Source organism: Pygocentrus nattereri, chromosome 9 (genome assembly GCF_015220715.1).
Source record: "Pygocentrus nattereri isolate fPygNat1 chromosome 9, fPygNat1.pri, whole genome shotgun sequence".
In the NCBI taxonomy this organism is placed as follows: domain Eukaryota; kingdom Metazoa; phylum Chordata; class Actinopteri; order Characiformes; family Serrasalmidae; genus Pygocentrus; species Pygocentrus nattereri.
The window spans coordinates 32,982,404-33,005,955 of NC_051219.1; the positions used below are offsets into that span (position 1 = coordinate 32,982,404).

General features: G+C 39.3%; 1 protein-coding gene across 1 annotated transcript in view; it reads left to right on the plus strand.

Moving 5' to 3' along the window:
* The window catches only part of pex14 (peroxisomal biogenesis factor 14), a 94,267-nt gene extending 72,292 nt beyond the window's left edge, over nt 1-21,975 (plus strand). Inside the window, exons 7-9 of the mRNA XM_017708188.2 lie at nt 2,811-2,908; nt 13,675-13,766; nt 19,023-21,975. Of these exons, the coding sequence (XP_017563677.1) occupies nt 2,811-2,908; nt 13,675-13,766; nt 19,023-19,482 (650 nt within the window). The 3' untranslated portion in view covers nt 19,483-21,975. The remainder of the gene's footprint in view (nt 1-2,810; nt 2,909-13,674; nt 13,767-19,022) is intronic.
* Nucleotides 21,976-23,552: the final 1,577 nt, after the last annotated feature.

Here is a 23,552-nt window from a genome sequence, read left to right on the forward strand (position 1 = left end):
ATCTTGCAGCATATTGTCTTCAGTCAGGAAATCTTTACTTGCTTGATCAAAGTCCACAATCAATTGTCTGTTACCTAGCAACCAACCATACATGCACAGCTGAAATGTAGACGCAAAATCAAAAAACCAAGCTAGTTAGCCAGACAGCTACTCACCGTTACTGACGTCAAAGAGAGCTAAAGCATGATAAACTTTAAGTTAAGAATATTGTGTCAGCACATCATGCTGTTTATCAGAGCATCCACAGTTTGTTCGTTTACCAATGCTTTAGCCGACCACACTAATGTTATTTCTCTTAATAAACAGATACACCTCAGCTCTGTCTCCTGTAATGTTATGTTTTATGTGACGAGTTTTCATCAACATTAACACACAAAGGTAATGAGAGGGGTGGTGGAGATTGTGTCTGCAGGGTCTGGGATTTTTAAACACTTAAGAAAAACAAGTCAAACCCTTGTTTTCTGTGTAAATAAACGTAGTTATGTAGCTGATTATAGTTAATTATGCTGATTGTCACTGCATAATATGATAAGAAGTATTTAGGACATTTGTCAAGTTGGAATGCTGTTGGAAAGCCTGCTGAATTCTGAGGAATAAAGTGAAGTTGGAAAATTATGATGTGACCTTTAGTTTCTAATATTCTAATTTTAAATTAGTTGAGAATTTGTTTTAAAAAATTTATGATTAGAAAATTTGAAAATCAAATAGTAAATTAGAATTTTGATAAGCAGTTTAACAGCTATGAAGAGTTTGAGCTCTGTCCTCCACCACAATTGTTTTGTTTTGGGTTTTTTTTACATTTTGTTCAGAGTTTTTGTGCCAGTTTAATTCATAGAAGAAAGCATGCAAAGACTACTGCAGTTGTCTAAAAGTACATAAGTAAATAGTACAGCTGTAGTGCATAGGACGTGCTGTAGGAAAAGTGCCAGTGAACAACATTTTTCAGTCAGTTTACACTTATAAAGATTAAGTGGAATAAAACTTTCAAGATCATTTAGTGACGATCACATCACTAGCATGCTGTTTTGGGGTTTAGAGCCAGGGAGTGACGAATTCAGCTAACAAGTTAGCTGAAATCAGGTGACTGGCTTTTGTCTGTCTTAGAGTGGCTGCCTTTCTCGGTTTACATTTTAAGTCACATCGTCTACTGTGGATTTGTGGACTGGGTTTAATACAGTACAATAATTGGCTGCTGCACATCATAGTCTGTAATTTTTTTAAATTAATTGATTACTTGATTGTCATATCCATATGTTAACTGTGGCCATTCTGTTGTTCAGGTTCATTTTGTTCATTCCAACTTCAGAAAACATTAATATAATAATGCATATCACAGTGATATATGTCTTTGCATATTGCAGTTTTGTATTTTTACCAAATTGCCCACTCATATTACAAAGTCCTAAACTGTTGGCAGCCACAAGGTACTAAACTCACATTGATATACAGAGAAAGTCCATTATCCTCTACACAATAAATTCCCACAGTCCAAGAATTCATCAACAATAATGCTCACTCTGTGATAAGTAGGTCCAGTTGAACCGTCAGGTGGTTTGCAATCAGGAGATTGCTATCCAGCATAGTCAAGTGATATGCACGCTAATTCATTCTCATCAGCATCTAGAAGGACTCTTTATAGAGTTGTCTATGAGACTTGCAGACTCTTTTGCATTAATGCCCTTTCATTTTTTATCTCCATTCTTGTCGCACGTCAGTGGCTGAGCCATGTCGAGGAGCAAATAGCGGAGAAAGAACACATGTAATGTGCCCCAACTTGTGTGTTGAAAAGCTGTTTCTGTGAAAGGAAAGCCCCATAACCATGCAGCGGAGAGCCAACAGTCGGCAGCTAATAATATCTGTTGATGTTAATCCAATTAGAGTTGATTTAACACTTTACAGAGCATGATTTATAGAGGCGTTTATTGGTTTTCTGTAACATAATCAGTTTGGAAACTTAATGCATTGTTTGGGAATGCATGTGTGACTGGAAGCAGGGGGAGAGCAACTTGTGCTCTGGGTTATTTGAAATGATACCCCCATTAATAATACCAACTCTTGGCCTGTTAGCACTGTTTTTCCTGGGCTTTCTCTGATCCTCGGGACTGTCTCAACCTGGCAATAATACAATCTTCGGAGTCGATGGAAAATGAGCTATATTTACTCAGATTAGTGAGGACACTTTGTCTAGCCTCCTCCGCAGGCTCCCAAATGAGGGGATTTTTTTCTCCGTCTTGTTGATTGTTTGGAGAGTTTGAGAGAGACTAACCCATGCTAATGGAGGTTTAGAGACGGTGGGCTGATACAAGATCAGACACTGGTGATTAATCATGAATAAATGTAGTCGTCTTCTATTACTGACTGAGAGGAAAGCAGAGCCAAACAGAAATCTATGAGCAATGTGAGCAAAAAATTCTGGGATGGTGAATATTTGAACATATTTTTATGTGAGTTCTCTGTTTTATTTTCTGTCCCTAAATTCAGATTGGACATTGCTGGGGGGCAGGCATTTGTGGTATTCAAAGTACCCCACAGACTTCACTTCTGTTGTTCTGTTCTTGTTTATTTTTTTACTACTGCCTCTGTTTTTGGGTGATTAATTAGTCGTAATTGTTGATGTTTCTGTTTTTGCTCTGGTTTCATTTGTTTAAAATGCTACTGTGCCATGACCTTGGTATTGAGAGAGCCAGTATATAAGGAAAGTAAACATTATTTATTGTTATTATTCATTTGCATTAAACATTTATGGAATGGCTGATGCAGAGGGCTCTGTATCTATTTGTCTGACTGTCTGTCTGTCTGTCTGTCTGCAGTGACCCAGTTGCAGACAACTTTAGCCTCAGTGCAGGAGCTGTTGGTCCAGCAGCAGAAGAGAATACAGGAGCTTTCTCAGGAGCTGGCGAACTCTCAGGTGACCCCCTCATACTCATACACACACACATATTTCCTATGCTACTCTTCATGATCTGGACGTGAGGTAAGGGATGTGTATGGGCACTCGAAAACTCGAAATCACTGTTGAGAAAATTTTTTTTTTTGTGGGAAGATGAAGAAATATACAGGCCAGCAGTTCAGCAGTAACTGCAGGAAAAAGACTGTAACATATAACTATTCTGCTCATATTTGTGAGTATATAAATTATAATCCATTTCGCTATTACAAAACATGAGCCCCTTAACATGAGCAATTAGCCAAGTACTCGTTGTTAAGGATGTTTCTGGGAAGGCAGAGATGGTGCAGCCGGCTGACCATGGCACTTATTTGGTAACACTTTATATAGCCATGAACATTAATATGAATGTATCATGTTAACAGTAAAAGCCTAAGCATTTGTTGTAATGCTGTTGTAATGCTTGTCATGGCTGCTAACTAGAGTGCAGTTTAGCATGTGCCATAAGCTGTCAAGACGTCAAACGTTATGATGTGTGTAATGAAAATCACCAGTAATGGTAACATGACGCTGTTGTATTACTGAACAAAATCTGTCGTAATAGCATATGACACCTCCTGTGACATGTTTATGGCATGATTATATCAATGTTATGTAGCAGGGTTTAAATTTTAGCACAGATTTTTTTGGTAACTAGGTTAACTACTCTAGATTATGCTAACTAGGAGCAGAAAGAGTTAACATATATTTCTTTGACAAACTAACTTTGTGGCATGTTGTCCACAGAGTAGAAAAGACCTTAATATCCAATTGTCTGTATGTCTGTCTGTCTATCACTCTATCATTAGTATACAATGTTTCTCACTAACTTAAAAACATTAATTCTTACAGATACTCAAATATCAATATTGCCTTTCATGTGGCCCAGACGTTTTGTCTTTGGGAAAACAGTACCAAAACACATTGTTTACTCTGTAACTGGATTATCATGATCTATACATCACTCATTCATTATGTCAGTGCTCTTTTGGCAAAGGCATTTTCAAATGGCAGTTCTCAGAATGGAGGAATGCGAGGAATTCCTTTCAATGAATGCTATCACCATCATTTTCTGTGTTAGAGGATTAGAGGAATGGGTAACAGAAGGGTGCACATGAGAGGAAAAGACAGAGAATCCAGCTGTCCTCTGGGTAGAAAAAGAGGTCACATTCCTTCCCCAAGTGGTAATTTCTCACCAAGATATCATGAATAGCAGGGACTTGTAGTGTTGGTCCTTGTGGTGTAAATAAAGTTTCTCATTGGTGTTTTGGTCAGGCCCTCTGCACGCCCTCTCTCTCTTTCTCTTGCTCTCTTTCTCAAGGGTGCAGCCTCTATAAAACAAGGCCATTTTTAGCTGAAAAACAACACCGGACATTTATCATTCACCTTGATATGGGTGCCTTGCCCTGATGAAAATATTAGTGTCAACATGGCTCATAAGCTGCTGAAGTCAGTAATGTGCATAAACAGGACAGAGTGTATAATGAAGGAGCCCAATAAAGTGCTTGTAAGGGCATCAGCAGAAGGCTAAGGCAAGCCTGCCAGGGACGACTACAAGAGCCGCCATGATCACCTATTTTCAGTTGACAAGAGACTTCATTTAAGCACCTCCCAGATACTGTCTGAAAGGCAGAAACATTTAAATTTGGGTGCGACCTTAAAAATAAAGGTGCTAAAAAAGGTTTTGTGGAGTAAAGCCATATAAGAACCACTTCTGGTTTAGCAGTGGTTCTCAAACCAGTCCTTGGGGATCTCTCCCCACATTGTTGCTGTTTTTGTGATGCAAGTTCTGATCTAGCAAATATGTGGACTGTCTTGGGGCCCATTGGGGTCCATGAGAACCATTGGTAGTTAAACATTTCCTAGAGCTGTGCATCCAAGCCAGGAACCATATAGACACTTTTATTTTTAAGTTTGTAGGTCATGTGCCAAGACCAGGTTTACACTTCTTTGATCTAAGGGGTTGAGGGGCCCGTTTCCCTGGCTGGACAAGCTGCCAAGTCAGTCGTAGCAAAGACTGTTTTTGAAGGAGAATTTATGCTTGTGGCAAAACCCAACTTACTCCTAGAAATTACTAAGACTAGTAGTAGCCATGCATGTTCATATGAAAACATGAGCAATAATACCAGTTGCTAAATAGGCGGCATTGCTAAGCAAAATTGCTACACGTGTGCCTACTACTAGCTGTACAACTAGTAACATACCATGTACCCTCATAAACTCCATCGATAGTTCCAAAATGCGCTTTGTCATATTCTTCATAACTTTGGTATTTCATAATCAAAAAGTGTGTCATATGAGAGCTGTAACTGTCTTCTTTCCAGTCAAATAGATGGGTAATGTAATTTTAACCCTTATAATAGAAGGAGCTGAAGTCACAATTTTTTTGTCTACTGAAAGTGGACCCAATTTTCCACAAATCTGGGCTGTAAACTATAAATAGATGGTGTCTCTTCAGTGATTTACTGTGTAAAAATACTTTTTATAAAATAATACAAAGAGCATCTAAGATTTTTGGCTTTCAGCAGTAAATTGTAAGCATATAGCAATATGTGTAAGATCATAAAACACTTTTTCTGTTCATTTGAGGGGAGCGTTTTCTAAATAAATAAATAAAATAAAGATTTACATTTATTTCATGCAGTTCCTGAATAATTTGCTTACCATTTGGTCATGTAAATTCAGGTGGAAAAACCAAAATATACCCTGGAGAATAAGAGGTTAATGTCATTCTGAGCAAAATGATACACTATACTTCCAAAAGTATTCACTTGTCTGCCTTCATACGCATATGAACTTGAGTGACCCCTCATTCTTAATCCATAGGGTTTAATATGATGTCGGCCCACCCTTTGCAGCAATAACAACTGCAGCTCTTCTGGGAAGGTTTAGGAGTGTGTATATAGGAACTTTTGACCATTCATCCAGAAGCACATTTGTGAAGCCAGACACTGATGTTGACTCGAGAAGGTCTGGCTCACAGTCTCCGCTCTAATTAATCCCAAAGGTGTTCTGTCGAGTTGAGGTCAGGACAGGCCAGCCACTCATCCATGTTTTTATGGACCTTGTCATGTTGAAATAGGAAGTGGCCATACCCAAACTGTTCCCACAAAGTTGGGAGCATGAAATTGTCCAAAATCTCTTGGTCCACTGAAGCAATAAGAGTTCCTTTCACTGGAACTAAGGGGCCGAGCCCAACTCCTGAAAAACAAGCCCACACCATAATTCCCCCTCCACCAAACTCTACATTTGGCACAATGCAGTCAGACAAGGTACGTTCTCCTGGCAACCGCCTAACCCAGACTCGTCTATCGGATTGCTAGATGGAGAAGTGTGATTCATCACTCCAAAGAACACCTCTCCACTGCTCTAGAGTTCAATGTGGCACTTTACCCCACTGCATTCACTGCTTTACATCGCGCTTGGTGACCTAAGGCTTGGATGCTCAGCCATGGAAACCTGTTCTATGAAGCTCTCTATGCACTGTTCTTGAGCTAATCTGAAGGCCCCATGATGTTTGGAGGTCTGTAGTCATTGACTCTGCAGAAAGTTGGCAACCTCAGCATCTGCTGACCCCGCTCTGTCATTTTATGTGGCCTACTGCTTTGTGGCTGAGTTGCTGTCATTCCCAATCGCTTCCACTTATAATACCATTGACAGTTCACTGTGGAATATTTAGTAGTGAGGAAATTTCACCACTGAATGCACAGGTGGCATCCTATCACAGTACCACGCTGGAATTCACTGAGCTCCTGAGAGTGACCCATTCTTTCAATAATGTTTGTAGAAGCAGTCTGCATGCCTAGGTGCTTGGTTTTGTACACCTGTGGCCATGGAAGTGATTGGAACACTTGAATTCAACAATTTGTATAGGTGTATGAATAACTTTGGAAATATACGGTTTATTTATTTATTTATTTTGCTCTCTTTTTTAGCATAATTGCTAATTACGTACTGTGGATACACATGGCAAAGTACTGCTTGCCAACATGCCAGTTAAGAGAGTCTTCTTCTGATGGAACTTGGATCTACTTTTATGTGTAGCAACACTTAGCCAAGTAGTTTACTATGTAGTCTCACAGAACCAGATGTGATTTCATTCTAGGAACATCTGAGGACAGCCATGAGAATTTTTGGGCTAAAGTTGGTGGGAAGACTTAATTAAGGTGGGAACTGGAAGTGAAATTTATAAACCAATCCAATGCCAAGTGAAGGCAGAGCTCAAAGGAGAGGGTGACAGTGTGCTCATCAACATTGTACAACAAATAAAATGTATGTCATTAGCCCCATATCTGTATTATAAGTTATCATGGCTGAGTCAAAAAAATCCCCCAAAAAACTCAATTTAAGCATGTAGATGTCTGTCATTTCGGTGATGAATACATTGCCAGTGATAACACTAAATATGCAGCGGATAAAAAAAGCTGAACAGACTATCACTGAGCGCATAGTAGAAGTGTAGTAATAGTGGTGTGGTGAGAATTGGCAGCTTGTTTGAGAGAAGACCTTTGAGATTTGAGCAAAATGAAATGCCATCATGTTCACTAAAAATATGCAAGAAGAACACTTATTCTCTGCAAACAAAAGCAATGTTGAAAATACATTAATACATACACTCACCATTGAGCAGTGTTAGAAATTTCGTCCACAGCTGTTCCAACAAGCTGCTCAATTAATAAGTCTGTCTGAAATTGCCTGAAGCTTCTTTCTTGTCCATTTCTGTTCTGTGACCTCTGTTTGCAGCTGGTATCCCCTTTGTTTTAAAAAATGTTGCTCTGTTATGGTCAATATTGGGCGTATAACCAAGACTAACTTCTTGCGTCAAGTTGTAATAAGCTGGCCAGGATTTTGTAAGATAAACTTTTACCACGTCCTGTTCGCAAACATGCCAAATCTCTTTTCTCTTGAGCTTATGTCTTTTAAGCAAATCATTTAAATTAGCGGACCACTGACGAAACTAAACTGAAAGGCATTTTTTTAAACATTCTGAAGAATGAATAAGCTAACTATAGCATTAGGCTAGCTAGCCTGTTTGACTTGTGTTATTATTTGTACTCTGCATATAAAAAGAGCAAAAATCTGAGGGGTACAGAGTGTACCCTTGTTTGAGGCACATTTTGCAGTCTTAAAAAAAAATTTGTATCATGACTTTTTTTTTTGGGGGGGGGGGGGCGTTGGGGGTTTTGGGGAACAATTAATGATATTTTTGAGGTTTATTTTGTCTGATATTTTCATTTTTCTTCATCCTTGAAGAAAATATATGAACTGTACATGAACATTATACGTTAAGGTCATTAAGTGCTGTACAAATACATTTTCCAGTCTGCTATTTGTTGTGCCTGCTGCAGAACACAGCCGCAAAGTGCATCCGCTCCACAGCTGAAAATCTCTGTGTGTGCATCCAGGAGAAAAGTGAGAGGCCTTAAACAGGAATAGAACGACACCTTATCTCCTTCAATTAATGTAGTTCATTTAGAGTGAGACTCGATCAGACATTAAGTGGGCTCACTGGGCACTAGAGCTCAGAACTGAACTGTATACTCCAAAACTGGACAGCGTTATGCCAGCTAGGCATAATATCTGCAACCAGGCTTGGTGAAAATTTTGAACAACCAATTGCTGCAACATATGCTGATCTTAATTCTGTGAGCAGAAAGTTACAAACTACTGAGTTCACAACTATTCGTATGCCCTTTTGTGCAGCTGGCTTCTGTAGTCATAATTGAAGTCAAATTGTAGTATTGTTTTCTTGAGAAACATGGGAAATGTGGGTGAGAGACATGAGGAATGTGGACAGAATGACTTACAGGCTTGGAAAAGTAGCACTGGAAGAAAGCTAGAATAAACACTGGTGGAACCCAAACATCATTTTTGCTATCTGCTCTGTGGCAGCTATGTTTTGTGTGTGTGTTTTTTTTTGTTTTTTTTTTTTGTTTGGTGGGTTTTTTTTTTTTTTTTTTTGGTTTTTTTTATTTTATTTTTTTTGCTTTTTTTTATATATAAATCACACACTGATTTAGTGTGCCACACTGTCATTATCTTTCAGTAGAGTACTCATCATGACTGTGTTGTTCCTCTTCGCTTTTGAAGACATATGCCTACAATCCATAAAGCCTCCTGCTCATCTGAGGGAAATAGCGTTTAGAATGAGCTCCCTGTTAAAAACGCATCTCCGTGCCTCAAATATGAAACTCTACTCACTTTGTATCTCATGATGCTATGATAAATCATCTCGTAGAAGGCGCCAAAAAGTGCTTTGGAATTGCGACTGAGCCGATGTTTTATGTCCACAGCTTGTTAAGCACATGGGTGTTTGAATGTAGCATCTGGATCCCCCAGGAAAACATATGCGAACGCATCTGGCCCTGTACAAATCCGACTGAAAAATATGAACCTCTCACCCCTCTGAAGTTCATCACAACTGCAGAGTCACCACTTTTTTTCTCTTTTTGGAGACCCCTCATCTCCTCCTAAGGTTTGTCACTGGACACCCTGAACTGGCTTGGCCAGTGTTTATAAGCTGAGCTGCCATTGAGCAAAGCACTCTCCATCCATAAGCGCTCTGCACTTTCAGACAGCACGTGCCAGCCAGCTGAAGCCAAATAGAGGCAGAAATAGATTCCTGTTAAAAATCTAAATTGAATTAAAAAGCGTTGCCGTCATTTACCGTGAGTGCCTTGTTGGAAGACAGCAGTGTATAAAAAGTGTATTTCACATCAAAACATCCATTAAACAAATCATAAACTCTGCTTTATAGCTGAAGTGTTGATCTTAAATTTTCTTTCGCGAGAAGCGGGCCCTGTTGTCTCCAGCCATATGGGAAATTGTGAAAATTGTTTTCAGGTCCGGAGTGTGTGATTGAGAACACATGTTGAGCCGCTGAGCTAGTTATCATTTTACTTTGCGGTTTTCTGGCCTGCCTTTCTGGGCTTCTCTACGCCGAGCAGAATGTGGCAGCCTTGGCAATTAAAACTCTTTAACACGGAAATGTGCTTTTAACCTAAAACACATGGCAATTCATGTTTCTTCAGCTGCTAAGCGAACATTTCATAAGCTTTCAAACATTGGATTACAGTGTGCACTCTTTAACAAGCTGAGGTTTTTGTCAACTATATTATGGTATTATACTGTAATGATGTGTCAGAAATCATTTTGAATTTGGCACATTCTCTGCTCTACAGTGTGGGCGTGTTGCTAAATTGGCATTAAAGGCTCCTGTCGTCAAAAGGAACTTTTCTTACTCTAAAAGAGCTGAACATTTACATGTTATACTGAACATATTATTAAGGCTCAAAATGCACAGTTCATTCCAGTCCATAGAGTCATATAGACAAATATATAGACATCAAGCTACAGAAATAGAATTTTCTGAATTCCAGATATTTACATATATTCATTCTACAACAGTTTTGCTGTGTCATTTTTGAATGAGGCTCAATACAGAGCAATCAGTTGTCAGAGAACAGATGTCAGAGACCACCCCTTTGTTTGTTTAATTTCCAGTCAAAATGACCAAGTTATTCATTTTTCAGTGTGTAATAAAGCAGGACACATATATAGGACACAGAAAGTTACACAACAGCCCCCAACACTAAGTATATAAACAAATCAGTATTAAATTCGTCCACTCATTTACTTTTGTGCACCTACAGTCACTTTAACTCTTCCATCATGTCACTCTTAAAACCAGACAGTTACAGATGAATCCTCCTAACAAATGCTGTTTCTAAAGGCACCACTGACATTAACTCACTTTAGATGCCTTACAGATTTCTTTCTAATGGGCCTTTACATGGCTAAAGGAGATATTTCTGAGGAGATTAGATAATGCACTTGCTGCGTTCAGACGGCAGAGTGTGTACCTCTTAAAACGGTATTATGTCTCTCGGCATGATACAGATTTTTTTTTTCTGTCACAGGTTGAGTTGGAAAATGCTCAGATTAAACAAATAAGTACTGCTTGTCACATGTCACTTTTAATGGGATAACCAATCTAAAAATAAAGTGGGGAAAAATGGAGAGCCCGCATAGGATTTTCAGCATGCCAGTTTTCAGCGCTAAGATAATTATTAATTCACTGGCATAAGTATAAATTCACTGTTCCCTACATTGAATATATTTACAATTATTTGGGTTGTGAGAAACAAAAAATGCACACGTTTAAGACCTTTTGAAGATTACTTTTAATAACTTTGGAGGTCTGGAAAACCCTTCAGATTTTTTTTAAATGACAAAGTACGCCTACTGAAAAGAGTGGCAGCTGTAATAAAGGCAGATAGTGGTAATATATGGTTTTTGAGGCTTCTATGTAAGTGTCTGTTCAATGTGTATTCTGTGTATAAATTCACAGATTAAAAGTGTGGTTTCTGACTGTTGCACAGTACTTTTTTTTTTTTTTAACAAAAGTACAGTGCAACAATAATGTAAGAAATGTGCTCTTTAAATAAGTAAATATGCACACTTGTATTGGTATCAGCAGATAATTGCTCAGTTTTTTTAATTTTCTCATTTATCATCATTGTCATCAGCAGATACAAAAATTATCAGCATAAGCAGAGAATTTTCATATCAAGGCTCCCTGTTATAAAATCAGAGATATTTCCCTTATTAGTGGCTGCACATGGAAGATTAGCAGCTGTTCGGTTTGTAGCCAAAGTGCGCGCCACTTGGATAGTGCATAAACAGGCTGAAATGAATTGTACCAGTGGAAACACTCCTGAGGGATTTATTTCAAGCTGATTCCACCATAAATATACATGCATTACATGAGGAAAATATTATCAGGGAGAGAAGCTGTGAGTTAATTTGCATTCAGACGTTTTTAAACTGTCCTTGTTAAGATATTATCCACTGCTAATGGTCTGCAGGCATTTACTAATGTATTCAGTGTTTTCACTGCTGTTCTGTGTGCGTGTTAGCATCTCTGAGGGGCACGATATTCTCCATGAGGATTACCTTTACCATAGAGGAAGTGATCCAGAAAGGGAACAGAAGCGGGATTACCTGTGGAGTTGTGTCTGACTCTGAGGACATGCATTTTGCAGCAGTTAGGTTGTCATCGGCAAACACTTCTGTTTTTTGTTGGCGCGAACCCTGTTGTAGATCAAAACCAAAAAGCCTGTCGCAGGTCTTCAAGTACAGTCTGCGTTGAGGTGCATTGTGGCCCCTTTTTGAAAAACGTTATTTAGGTTTTATGTCTGGGAAGTGTAAGCTCAGTCACTGAAGCAATTAATTTTTTTTCCACAGGTAAAATGAGCGAGAGGCACATTCCAGCCTTATTATGTGGGTGCCATGGGGAGTTGGGGATTATGATGGTCATAATGAGGTGAGGCCTGTAATAAGAGTGTCTTCGCCAGGCCTAATGCGCTCAGCCAGGATCAGATGTGCCCTCTGAAAACACTACACTTTATCAGAGGGGGCTTTAGGAGCAGATAGGAGAAAAAACCCCTGAACCTCAACCGCTCCTCCCTCCCTACCCCATACTGTAAATGAGTCTGATCCTTTTCAGATGTGATTCAATTAATTTCCTTTAGATGTAATTACATGTGAAAGATTCCAAGTTATCCCTCTTCACTCGACAGGGGGTCTCTGCTTCCTAACTAACAGCCCCCAGTGAGTCGGGCATTCTTAATTACTTTTAGTTTTCTTTTCCCTAGCCCTTTTTGCTTCATTTCCACACCTCTCACTCTTCTCCTTGGAGGGCAGGAGGACAGGGGGATTAGACAGTGGATGGGGGCTGTTTGTTTGTGGACGGTTCAAAGCTTCAGGTACCCCTGTGACTCTGTGTAAGTTTACAAGACTTTTATTTCCTACTCTGAACAGGGCTCAGGAGTCCCACTTAATCCGCTTGAATTTGAGTCGGGGTATGTTAACTGCCTCACTTTGGGCATTGAAGAAGAGCTTGTTCTCCAAAATTGTGATTGTGGTGAGAGCTCAGAGAAAGCACAGTGGAACGGAAAGCGATGTATGAAAATTCTGTAGTGCCGGCCCTTTCTTGGCAGTAGACAGTGGGTTTATGCACTTTAGAGTTCATCATCGGCCTCCTGTCAATTTAAAAAGAAAAAAAAAAGATGGATGATTTTTTTTCAGAAGTCATTTGCTATTCAAATGTTTGCTGGCCATTTCAATTGGCCATCATTCCGTGCTGCAATTCATCCCTTGCCAAGCAGTAGGTGATAACGCTCCTTTTAATAAAAACCCTTCTGACTTGTGGCTGCCTGATGAATGCTGCCATTGTTGTGCTTGAGACCTCTTATCAGGCACCTCTGTCCTGCTCAAATCATCAGTCGGAAATATGGAAAAATATGTAAAAATGGTGCGATTAAGTCTCTCTGCCTTTTTTTTCCAAAAGATCCTGAGCTCATGAACCCTTTCCTCTTTTTTTCAGGCTGTCCGTGTAGATGAAGTGGATGGAGTTTGGAGAGATATTTTCCTACCATTTACTGAACATGTAGATCTATTATCAAAATGGTTGTATTGTCTGTGTACTGATCTAGTTGGTGATAAAATGCACCTTTTGAACCAGGACAGTGAGCAAAAGGTTTTGCATATGCTGCATGCTCAAGAGTTTTTTTCCTGCATATGGCCTAATAATGTGAACTGCATGACTCAGTTCTGGGTCTGAAATCCAAACAAGCTTGAATCATTATATTGTATGGGAATAGGTTTCTTTACCAGCATCCCAGTAATATTAAATGAAAAATGCTAAAAGGATTTGTTTGTAATGCGTCATTTCTTCTTTTCTACAGGCCTCCTCCACCACCAACCGCATGCTGGAGTCTCAAAGCATCAGTGAACTGAAAGCTGAGATCGCTTCTCTGAAGGGGCTTTTACTCAGCAGGTAAACACTCCCTCCACTCACCTGCACTGGGCCTAACAGATAAAGGGCAGCTACTTCCCATGATGCGTTCACAAAATATACGCTACTGCTACAGCTACAGCCAACTTTTTATGTGTTAAAGTTTCAGCAGTATTGCTCTCTTTGGTATGTGTTTTTTAGTTGCAGATGATTGTAATCAGCTATTATTTGTGTAATTTTTGTGTACTGATTCTATCACACAACATAATGTGAGCCAGCTGAATACATGTGCTTGACTTACCCACCAAGCCCTGTTTCATATCACTGCATTCATTTATGTAAACAGCAAATAAACAATTGCCTATTGACTGGCAAAAAGTAAACCACAATCACAATTTAATTCAGATTTTGCCATGGAAGTTCTTGATTGCTACCAGGGATGTCCCGATCCAATCCAGTGGATCAGAAACAGCTGGTTCTGATCCTTAATTTCTTGTTTTTGGTAACACTTTACCAAAGGCTAGTGTTAAAAAGTCTCTAAGCGATCTATGTAAGGTTGTCATGACACCTGACATAAACCTGCATGAATATGTGAACATGTCATTTGTCATAAAGGCTGCTTTGGTCAACTTGTCAAGTCTCTGGTAGCAGCATTTTTTTTTTAATGACACTGTGTTGTTTCATGGCACTTCTTAGGGTGACATGACTACATGTTATAACAACCGGCCTTTTAGCTTAGTGTTTATCACGGTGACATGCTTCTTATGATGTGACCTAGCTTATACCCAATAAATGGTTAAATAAGTGCCATAGAAAATGCCCACTTGGCAATGTCATATTATTAACATGGTCACCGTGACATACATGTGAGTCATTTCATCTCAGAGTGTAATGACAATCTCAGGAAAAAATATAATAAATTCAGTGTCACCTGACAATGTTATGTAAATTTGACATCATTTGACATATGCAATCTTGACATATGATGCCTATTGGAATAAATGTTTAAACATCTTCGTGTAGGCTTTTGGGAATTGTCATGAAGGGCTTATGTAGGTGTCATGAGCTTTATTCTGACTGGATTTTTTTAAGAACTGAGGTACTTTAGCATTTAGTTGTGCTCTCTATAGGTACCAAGTCATTATGTACCATTACTGTCTTACATCACTTGAACTAAAAAATTAAGAAAAAAAAAAGCTTTGGCTGTGAATTCCCAAGCTTAATGGTGATACTAATGACCGTGCTTAAAGTTGGGCCGATAGACGAGACATCTCGATGTATAGCCAGCATTGTGATGCCACATCCTTCCACACCCATTCCTCACTGACAGCAGGAACTTCAATACTGCTCCTTGTATTTTCACAATGGCAGCTATATTAGCATCAAGCTAGTGGGGTTAGCTCAGCGCTGTTTTGAAATTTTAATGCAGCTCTAGTTTTAATACAGATTCTTTTAGCTCATAAGAGGAATGTACGAAACATTATTTACTGTGTGTTTCAGTTTTTGCATAATGCTTTATTTAAAGGCTTAAACTTAGTCTTTTACGGTTGTAGCATTAGCTTGATTGCCAGCTAGCTGTCTACTACCCGTCCTGCTAGTGAGTGCAAAATATAGCCTGCTATAAAGAGAATATAATGTGTAAAAAGGTTCATGCAAGTCTATTTGAAGCAAACAGTGCTGTTCAACTGGCAGTTTATTGTTTCGTTGCTTTTAATAGAATAAAAATAGATTTCAACACTAACAACTGGACTTTCTCAAGCAGTGATTATGAAGTCACAATCTCACGTCTGCTGAAGCTCTACACTAAGTATTCTTGTAGCATTGCTCTTCATGCCAATTTTCTCCTTCAATCTGCTATACTTACAGCCGCAAACAGCTTGTTTTGGATGGAAGAAAGGTTAGGAAAAATAGTAAGTAGAGGTGGATGGGCTGTGAATGACATTTCCCCACCTCCCCATGTAAAACTATCCAAATAGGGCTACAGCGTTATGAAAATACAGTCATGTTTCCTTAGTTTTTGCATTCTCAAAGTGCATTATCAACAAAAAAATCTATAAGTCTGCTCCGTGTTGCTATTTTAATGTGTAATTTGAATACATATTATTTGAAAACATTGTTTTGACTGTCTTTGATCTAGCACTGTTTCTTCTGAACTCCGTCATGTAAAATGTGAGCTGGCTTTGAGTCTACTTTCGGTTTTAACTGGTAGAAAATAGACTTATCACAGAAATGTAGGAGAACTAGAACCATGTGAAACAGAGGAATATGATATCATAGCCTTTTATCAATGTCATGGGCAAAAAAATGCACTGCAGAAAGGAACTGGTAGAATCATCATCAGGGAGGTTAGAGTTTAATCATAAACCAAAATTAAGCACACTTCAAAATGGTAATTTAAAACAGGATGCAAAAAGTAGAATATCACTAAAAATGAAGTGATTTTACTGGAGTGTCATTGGTACAGACTAGCATAACGTAGCTATGTTATATGGCTGTATAACGGATATTACAAAGGTCAGATCAGAATCGGTCAGTACCAGAGGCACTGTAGAGGGGCAGACTGGTCACTGGATGGAAAATTGGATGAAATGACTTTACCAACATACACATAGCAATATAGTACATGGATTGGATTGGGGAGCTGATGGGTGAGGGGTGCAGAAAAACTGGGACCAGACATTTTGTGTTTTAAGCAGGGTCAGGGTCCCAACCTTGGTCCTGGAGTAACGCTACTCTGCATATTTTCCCTTATTGATTTGAAGAGAAGTGTTGAAATAAGGGAAAACACCACATTGTGCAGGACAGAGGTTCCCTAACCACTGCCACCACCATACAGAACACATTGTATGCACTACAGTCATTTATCAGCTGGTAATGTCAAAGAATTTGACCTGTCCCATCCTTCTCTGCAGAGGGGTACGTCAGCGGAAGTGGCTTTTACTGCTTAATGAGGCCTGATGTTTCCAGCATGTTTCTCCAGTACTTAAAGATGAAGCTTACTCACTTTCATTTATGATTACTTGATCATGTGTCATGCAAATAAAGACCAAAGTAATCTCATATACCTGAAATTCTCACACATTAAAGCTTTCAGTTTGACTAATCTTTTTCTTTTCTTTTTTTTCATTTTAATCTTTGTGCCTTTTTCTTTGTTTATTTTCTTGTTTCTTAAATGAACAAATGTCTGTCTGGCTTTGACAAGATGTCTTTTTGAAAGAGGTGAGCACTTCATACAAACATGGTGTCACCATCTGCTGTTAAGGTTGTCTCTCTGGCTATTGAGATATCTGGAAGGAACTATTTGATGTCTTTGTAGAAGAAGCTGTATTTTTGGTTTGAAGATGGCTCGAAGACTTTTTTGTTGTTGTAATTGCATCTCTGCCAGATGTGGGAGACATGTCTAAAGCTGTAATCTCTCATAATTGCATACATCCTACAGGTCTGCAAAGCATTCAGTGAAATTTCTTTGCAGCAGTAACTGAACCTTCTGTTGATATAAAATATCTGAATAATGTGCTCTGTTAGAGGAGGAGACTCATCAGTGCTCTCCAGATTGATACATGTGGATTCATTGAAATTAGTGACTATATTTTTCCTTCGGTATGAACTTGTTTTGGTTTAGCCAGCGTTCTATGGATAAGCTAAACATTAGTTAGTGTTCACTTTGTGGGCTTTTTCATGAAGTGCTTGCTGTTCTTACATTATGAACAGTGAGAAGCCCATAAATGAACTCTGACAAAAGTCTAGCCCATATAACAAATGACTTGACTATTACGTCATTGTTTCCTAAGCCACTTAAATGTGGTAGCAAACGTAACTCCGGGAAATTCCACGCTCTTTAATTTTACCACTTTTACTCAATTTGAAAGTTTCAGGTGATTCCCAAGGTTCTTACGATCAGCCATCATGATTATCTTTGGGAATATTCGGATATACTATAAATGTGAATGTTCTTTTGACTTATCAAAGCATATGAAAGGTCCTGGGATTTCCCGAAATAATTGTTACATCTCTGCAGTCTCCATCATAGTGGCTGATCTGGTTTGTGATATATTTTCATATTGAAGCAAAAACATCTATTTCTTTATTTAGCAAGGCTTCCATATCAGGTGGAACTAACAGATTTGCAATATATACTATTTTTTTCTACTTATTAACAAAAAAATAAGAATTAAAAGTTTCTAAAAAGGAAACATGTTTAACCAGTAATTTCATAACCTACAGCTTATTTAAAATACATCTTTACGGTCTACAGCTTTTATCTGGCCTGAAAGTTTGGGCAAATATGTGGAATGTTGTTTTTGAAAAATATATGCCCATTTTGAATTTGAAGCCAGCAATAAGTAGAGGAAGGCCTGTTTACCACTGTGTTGTATCACCTCTTCTTTTAACAACATTCTGTAAGTGTTTGGGAACTGAGGAGGCCAACAACACTAGTTTTGAAAGTGAAATTTTCCCATTCTTGTTTGATGTAGGATTTCAGCTGCTCAACAGTTCAGGGTCTCCTTTGTCATATTTGTGGTTTCACAATGCTGCAAATTTTTTCAGTGAGTGACAGGTCTGGACTGGAGGCAGGCCAGTTTAGCACCCAGACCCTTTTACTACAGAGCCATGCTGTTTTAATACATGCAGAATGTGGTTTTGTCGTGCTGAAATAGACGGTTTTGAAATAAATGGTTTTGTCTTGCTTTTTCTTCCCTGAAAAAGACGTTGTCTGGATAGCACCATATGTTGCTGCAAAACCTGTATATAATTTAGCATTAAAAGTGTCATTGCAGATGTGCAAGTTACCCATGCCATGTGTACTAATGCACCTCTGCCTTTGCCTCAGTTCATCTTAATTGAGCATTGAGCCCTGAGAAGGCCGCAACATTTCTGAATCCTGTGTATATATTATATGTATATTAATTTTTTTTTTCTTTCCATGGTAGTTTTAATTGCATGGATGCAGCGAACTGTTTTGTCACACAGTGGTTTTCAGAAGTGTTCTTTTCCCTCACATACAGATTCTTTTGGATTGTCTTTTTTTAGCATTACACAGCTTTACCAGTCTTTTCTGGAAATGCTGTGTTCTAGTGCATTTTTTTCATGTCTCTGTGGACCTTGCTGCCACCAGTGACTTAGAGCACCAACTTGTTTAAACAAACTGTTTTTAGGTGGTAAAAGAAAGGAGTGAAGTGCAGGTCAAAATGGGTTATCAAAAGCTCCAATATGACATTCAACCTCACCCACCGTCAGATATATTTGAGAAAGGACATCCAAACTGCGTTATAACAAATCTCTATCTCTTTCTTACAGGAGACAGTTCCCTGCCTCTCCTTCACTCCCTAAAATCCCAGCCTGGCAGATTCCTCTAAAGCCAGGCACGCTGTCCAACCCCCCCTCAGTCAACCACACTAACAGCAGCAGCGACATCTCGCCAGTCAGCAACGAGTCAGCCAGCTCCTCACCCATCAAAGAGGGCCACAGCTCACAGGTGACCCCGTCTAGTGCGCACAGCCTAAACGGGGAGGCAGGACTAGGGGCCATGCTGCCTCTAGACCTGAAGGACCAGGTACGTATGGAAGTGCAGGGGGAAGAGGAGAGGAAGGAAGAAGAGGAGGATGAGGAGGATGATGATGATGTGACTCACGTGGATGAAGAGGAGCACCTGAGCGTCCAAACGGAGGACAGAAGAGGAGGGGATGGACAGTTTAACGAGCAGGTGGAAAAGTTGCGGCGTCCTGAAGGGGCCAGCAACGAGAGCGAGGTGGATTAGGCCAAGTTCGTCTCTGTCTGCTTTAGTTTAATCCTTCCATCAACCAACCCTTTGAGTTCCGGCATCGCTCCCTTTATGCGGTCTGTGTAGCACTGTGAAACAAGCAACAGGTGATGCTCATCGCTTGCATAATCGTATTCTCATGATGTGAGTTTTTATTTCTTATGGACTCAAGTAACAGCGCAAACATTCTTGCATGTCCAGGCAAGCACAGTAATGAGCAGTGTGAGTTACACAATGGCGGAATTGCAGTCTTTTTTCAGTCTTTTTTCAGTTTTTTAACCTTTATCAACCATTCTGTGCCCAGACATCATAAATACTAGTCAATTCACATGAAATTAGTGACTGTAATTTCTGACTATATACAGCAGTCAACCTACTATAAACATACTGTATATCTACCAGTAAAAAGTTACTGTATTTAATTTCAGACAAGGGCCTACAGCATCAAATCTTGGACACCAAAGAATTGCATTGTTCCACTTTTGTTTTGAGTGTAGATTGTAGGTCACATGACCTGATCTTGTGTGCTTGTGCTGTGTCATATGCAACCACAGAGAGAAACCCATCCTCCGTATCTTCTGCGGTCCTGTTGAATGTGCTCTCGTCTGGACTGTTCTTGTTCACTCTGCACTCTCAGCAGAACATGGAGCAGCAGCTCATACGTTTGTGGAAGAACAAGTCCTTGTAATTTCCGATTAAAGTGATGATGGGTTTTGCTGCCTGGTGGTGCTGAGAATTGGAGAGCGCTGAAGAGGCAAATAAACACTGTTTTTAATGCTCTCTGTGTGAGTGAGGGAGCAAAAGAGGGAGGGAGGGACTGAAAGAGAGTGAGAGATGGCAAAAACATAGTGCTCTGCCTGCTCAGTTGCATCTCTCGCATCTCCAGCAGGGCAGGTGATTTAGTTTATGAAGTATGTTAATAATCAAATGATCAACAAATAACAGATGTATTAGTTCATGCAGCTTGAAATGTCAAGGAGGCTAAAATCGGAAATCTAATACTCAAAGCCCATTCTATTGTATTATATTACATGACAAAGCCTCCAGTCCAAATTATACCGGCCTCCTACAGTGAATAATCTTAACATGAAACGGTGCCGGGGTTTTTGTAATTAAACCATGTAAAACAATGGATGCTTCAGCAGAGGTGCTGACAGTTGTGCTTCTATCTTTGTGGGGCTTTTCTCTCTCAAGTCCTGAGGGAGAGAAAAGAAAAAAAAACGGAAAAAACACCCCTGATGCAAATGGAGAGTAACGTATGAATACTTAACTAATGGAATTACTCACTCGCCAGCTGACGAGAAAAAAGGCGAGAAAGATCCCGGAGAGAGAATTAGAGTGTCAGCTCCACTCTGACATTTTCACTTTTAACAAATGGCCTTCAGAGTAACGTGATTATGGCTCAAGCAGGTGAAGCGTTTGTGGCAGCGATCGCTGTGCCTCTACACTATAGAGGATCCTTACTGTCTGGATTAGAGCTGACATACACTACGAAAAGCTATTCACGGTATTATAGTAGAGAATAAGAACATGTACACATCGTTTACTGTAATACAGGTCTAGGAGTTTTAGAATAATTATCAAAAATAGGGGAAAATATAAGATATTAAAGGAATACTCCGCTGATTTTCAACCTAGTCTCTATCCACCATGTTCTCATAATACATTGGTTTCCATTGTAAGTGTGTTTTGAGTCATCAAGTTTTCTGGTCTTTTAGTAAATGGAAACTTTTGAAGTAATTATGTCCTACAGGTGTAGCAGATAGATTAGCAGTGACAGACCTTGACTATTAGAGCCAGGCCTTCTGTTTCAGCTATAGATGTCACAACCTGATCAAAAGATGAGGAAGGAAAACCACCTCTATATTAATGCTAATTACTGTTAGCTTCCCTATGGGATTCTTGTAGTACCAACCTCAAAATGTGATGTAAGTGCCGGCATCTCCTGATAATAGCATTCCGAGCAGGTTTCAATCTGCCTTATTCACATGTCATAGCAGTCAGCTGTTAAAGTGACAGTCTAAAATTTATTACAAGAATCAAGGCTTCTGAAAAAAAAATGTAAAGACCGCAAACGACCCAAGCAACCGACAAAAACAAAAATAAAACCCTCCCATTGTAAACAACTTAGCTCATTTGGTCATTTAGAATTGCATAAAATTTACATTTTTGGGCCTTTCAAGACAATTGATGATTATTTTAAATAAAAATGAAATTGCAATTATAGACTTGTCTTTAATTTAGCAGAAATCATTCAGCTTTCTCTGAAGGCCTTGTAGTGTCATCTCTGTAAATCAGGTTGAAAAACATTGGAGTATTCCTTTAACTTGAGGTTAAATTATATGAGCAGTTGAAACTGCCTGATGGGGGACGACGACACATGTATGTGTTTGTATTTGAGCAAACATTTATATATGGGTATTGATGTGTGTTGGTCTGACATCTGAGAAAATGTAAATATTTGTAATAAATTTAACACCAGATTCACAATTGTTTTTCTTGTTTGACTTAATGCTACAGATAATGCAAAACTTTACTTGATCTTCCTATTATAAGAACATCAGTACCTGTACACATCACCATTAGAACTACTGCAGTATCTCTGCTTATAGCATACTGCACATATAAAAAACTTTGCTTTGGACTGCGCATTAGTATTCATGAATATTTAATGTCTGAATATGTGCTCTAGATGGGTTTAACTGAAAGTTAAAATAATGTGTGTCACTTTGTAAAGCAGCACTAAGAACAAGATGTTCACCGATCCCAGAATTAAATTTCATGTGAAGGTCCATTTGCCATGGGTTTCAATGGGGACTTTCGTGCTTCACTCTAAATTTTACACAAGATCAGCACTCTACTTGCCGTTTTCAATGGGGTCTCTATTAAGTGGGTTCAATCGATAAACTGTGATCCTAAAACAGCATTCTTAAAAAAATGCACATTCCACTATCGTAAGCAATACGAATATTCCAGTGCATTATCAAGTTTATGAATTTAATTTGTCTGTCAAGGTCTAAATGATCAATAGCATTGCACATATTGATGTGGTGTATAAACTTCTTGAAGGTTCGATACCGCATCCCTTTGTAATCCATTAACCTCTCCCTGGAGTTCAGGCCAGGCTCAGATTTATAGAGGCTGCTGTAATAAATGCACTTGTACATCATTTAGTGTCTTATGGGAGCAGCAGTGCATTCCTGTCCAGAAAGCCTCCTGTGTTCCTAATCTCCAATTCTTATCTTTGTTTGAGAGAGGGGGGCCGTGTAGTCTGTTCTGGGCTGGTCCACATCTCGCTGAACACTTAAACAGAGAAAGATGTTAAAAAGCTATAGCAGATAAACGGGCCTGAAGCTGCTATATCTGGCTACGGTGCAGGAGGGAAGCTTTATTTAGATATTTGAGGTGTCTGGCTGGCTTTTGCCAGAGGTAGGAGCTTTAACCTCATCAGTGGAGCTGTGCTAAACGGGGACCACTCAATAGGGGAGTGTATTGATGTGGCCTGAACTCCATTGTTCTCCTGAACTGAGCACTCAGCAGGTTAGAAGGCTGAGTGTCTTCTTGGATCAATGGGAGGGTTGTTAGCCCTTCCTGCCCCAGGAGGGCCAGCGCTGAAGGACTATGCTCACAGGGCCAGTTCCTTATGGAGGGATTACCACAGAGACACTTCCGCTGGAGTCCTTTACTGGACACTTTTACCTATGACCTACATATCAGAGGATTCTGCTATACAGTGCTAATCTGTGTGGCTTTTAGTAATGACTGGGGGCGCAAGCACTGAAATGCCAGTTTGAGCTTAAGGTGAAATCCATTCCAAGGTTTTTTAAGGCAGTGGATCTAAAACTGGTCCTCAAGGCCCCCACATTTTCCACATTTTTGCTGTATTCCTGTGTTGATAGTCAAAAAATATTGGATCTGGTTTGAGAACCACTGCTTTAGGGAACCCAATGTGATTCCTTTATGGCATATGACTGTGGCAAGTTTATCAAGGCTAGCTTATACTTGGTATGTTTTTCCACTCAGAAAACAGACCCTGTAATACAGCAAGGAAATCCTCTCCATGTTCA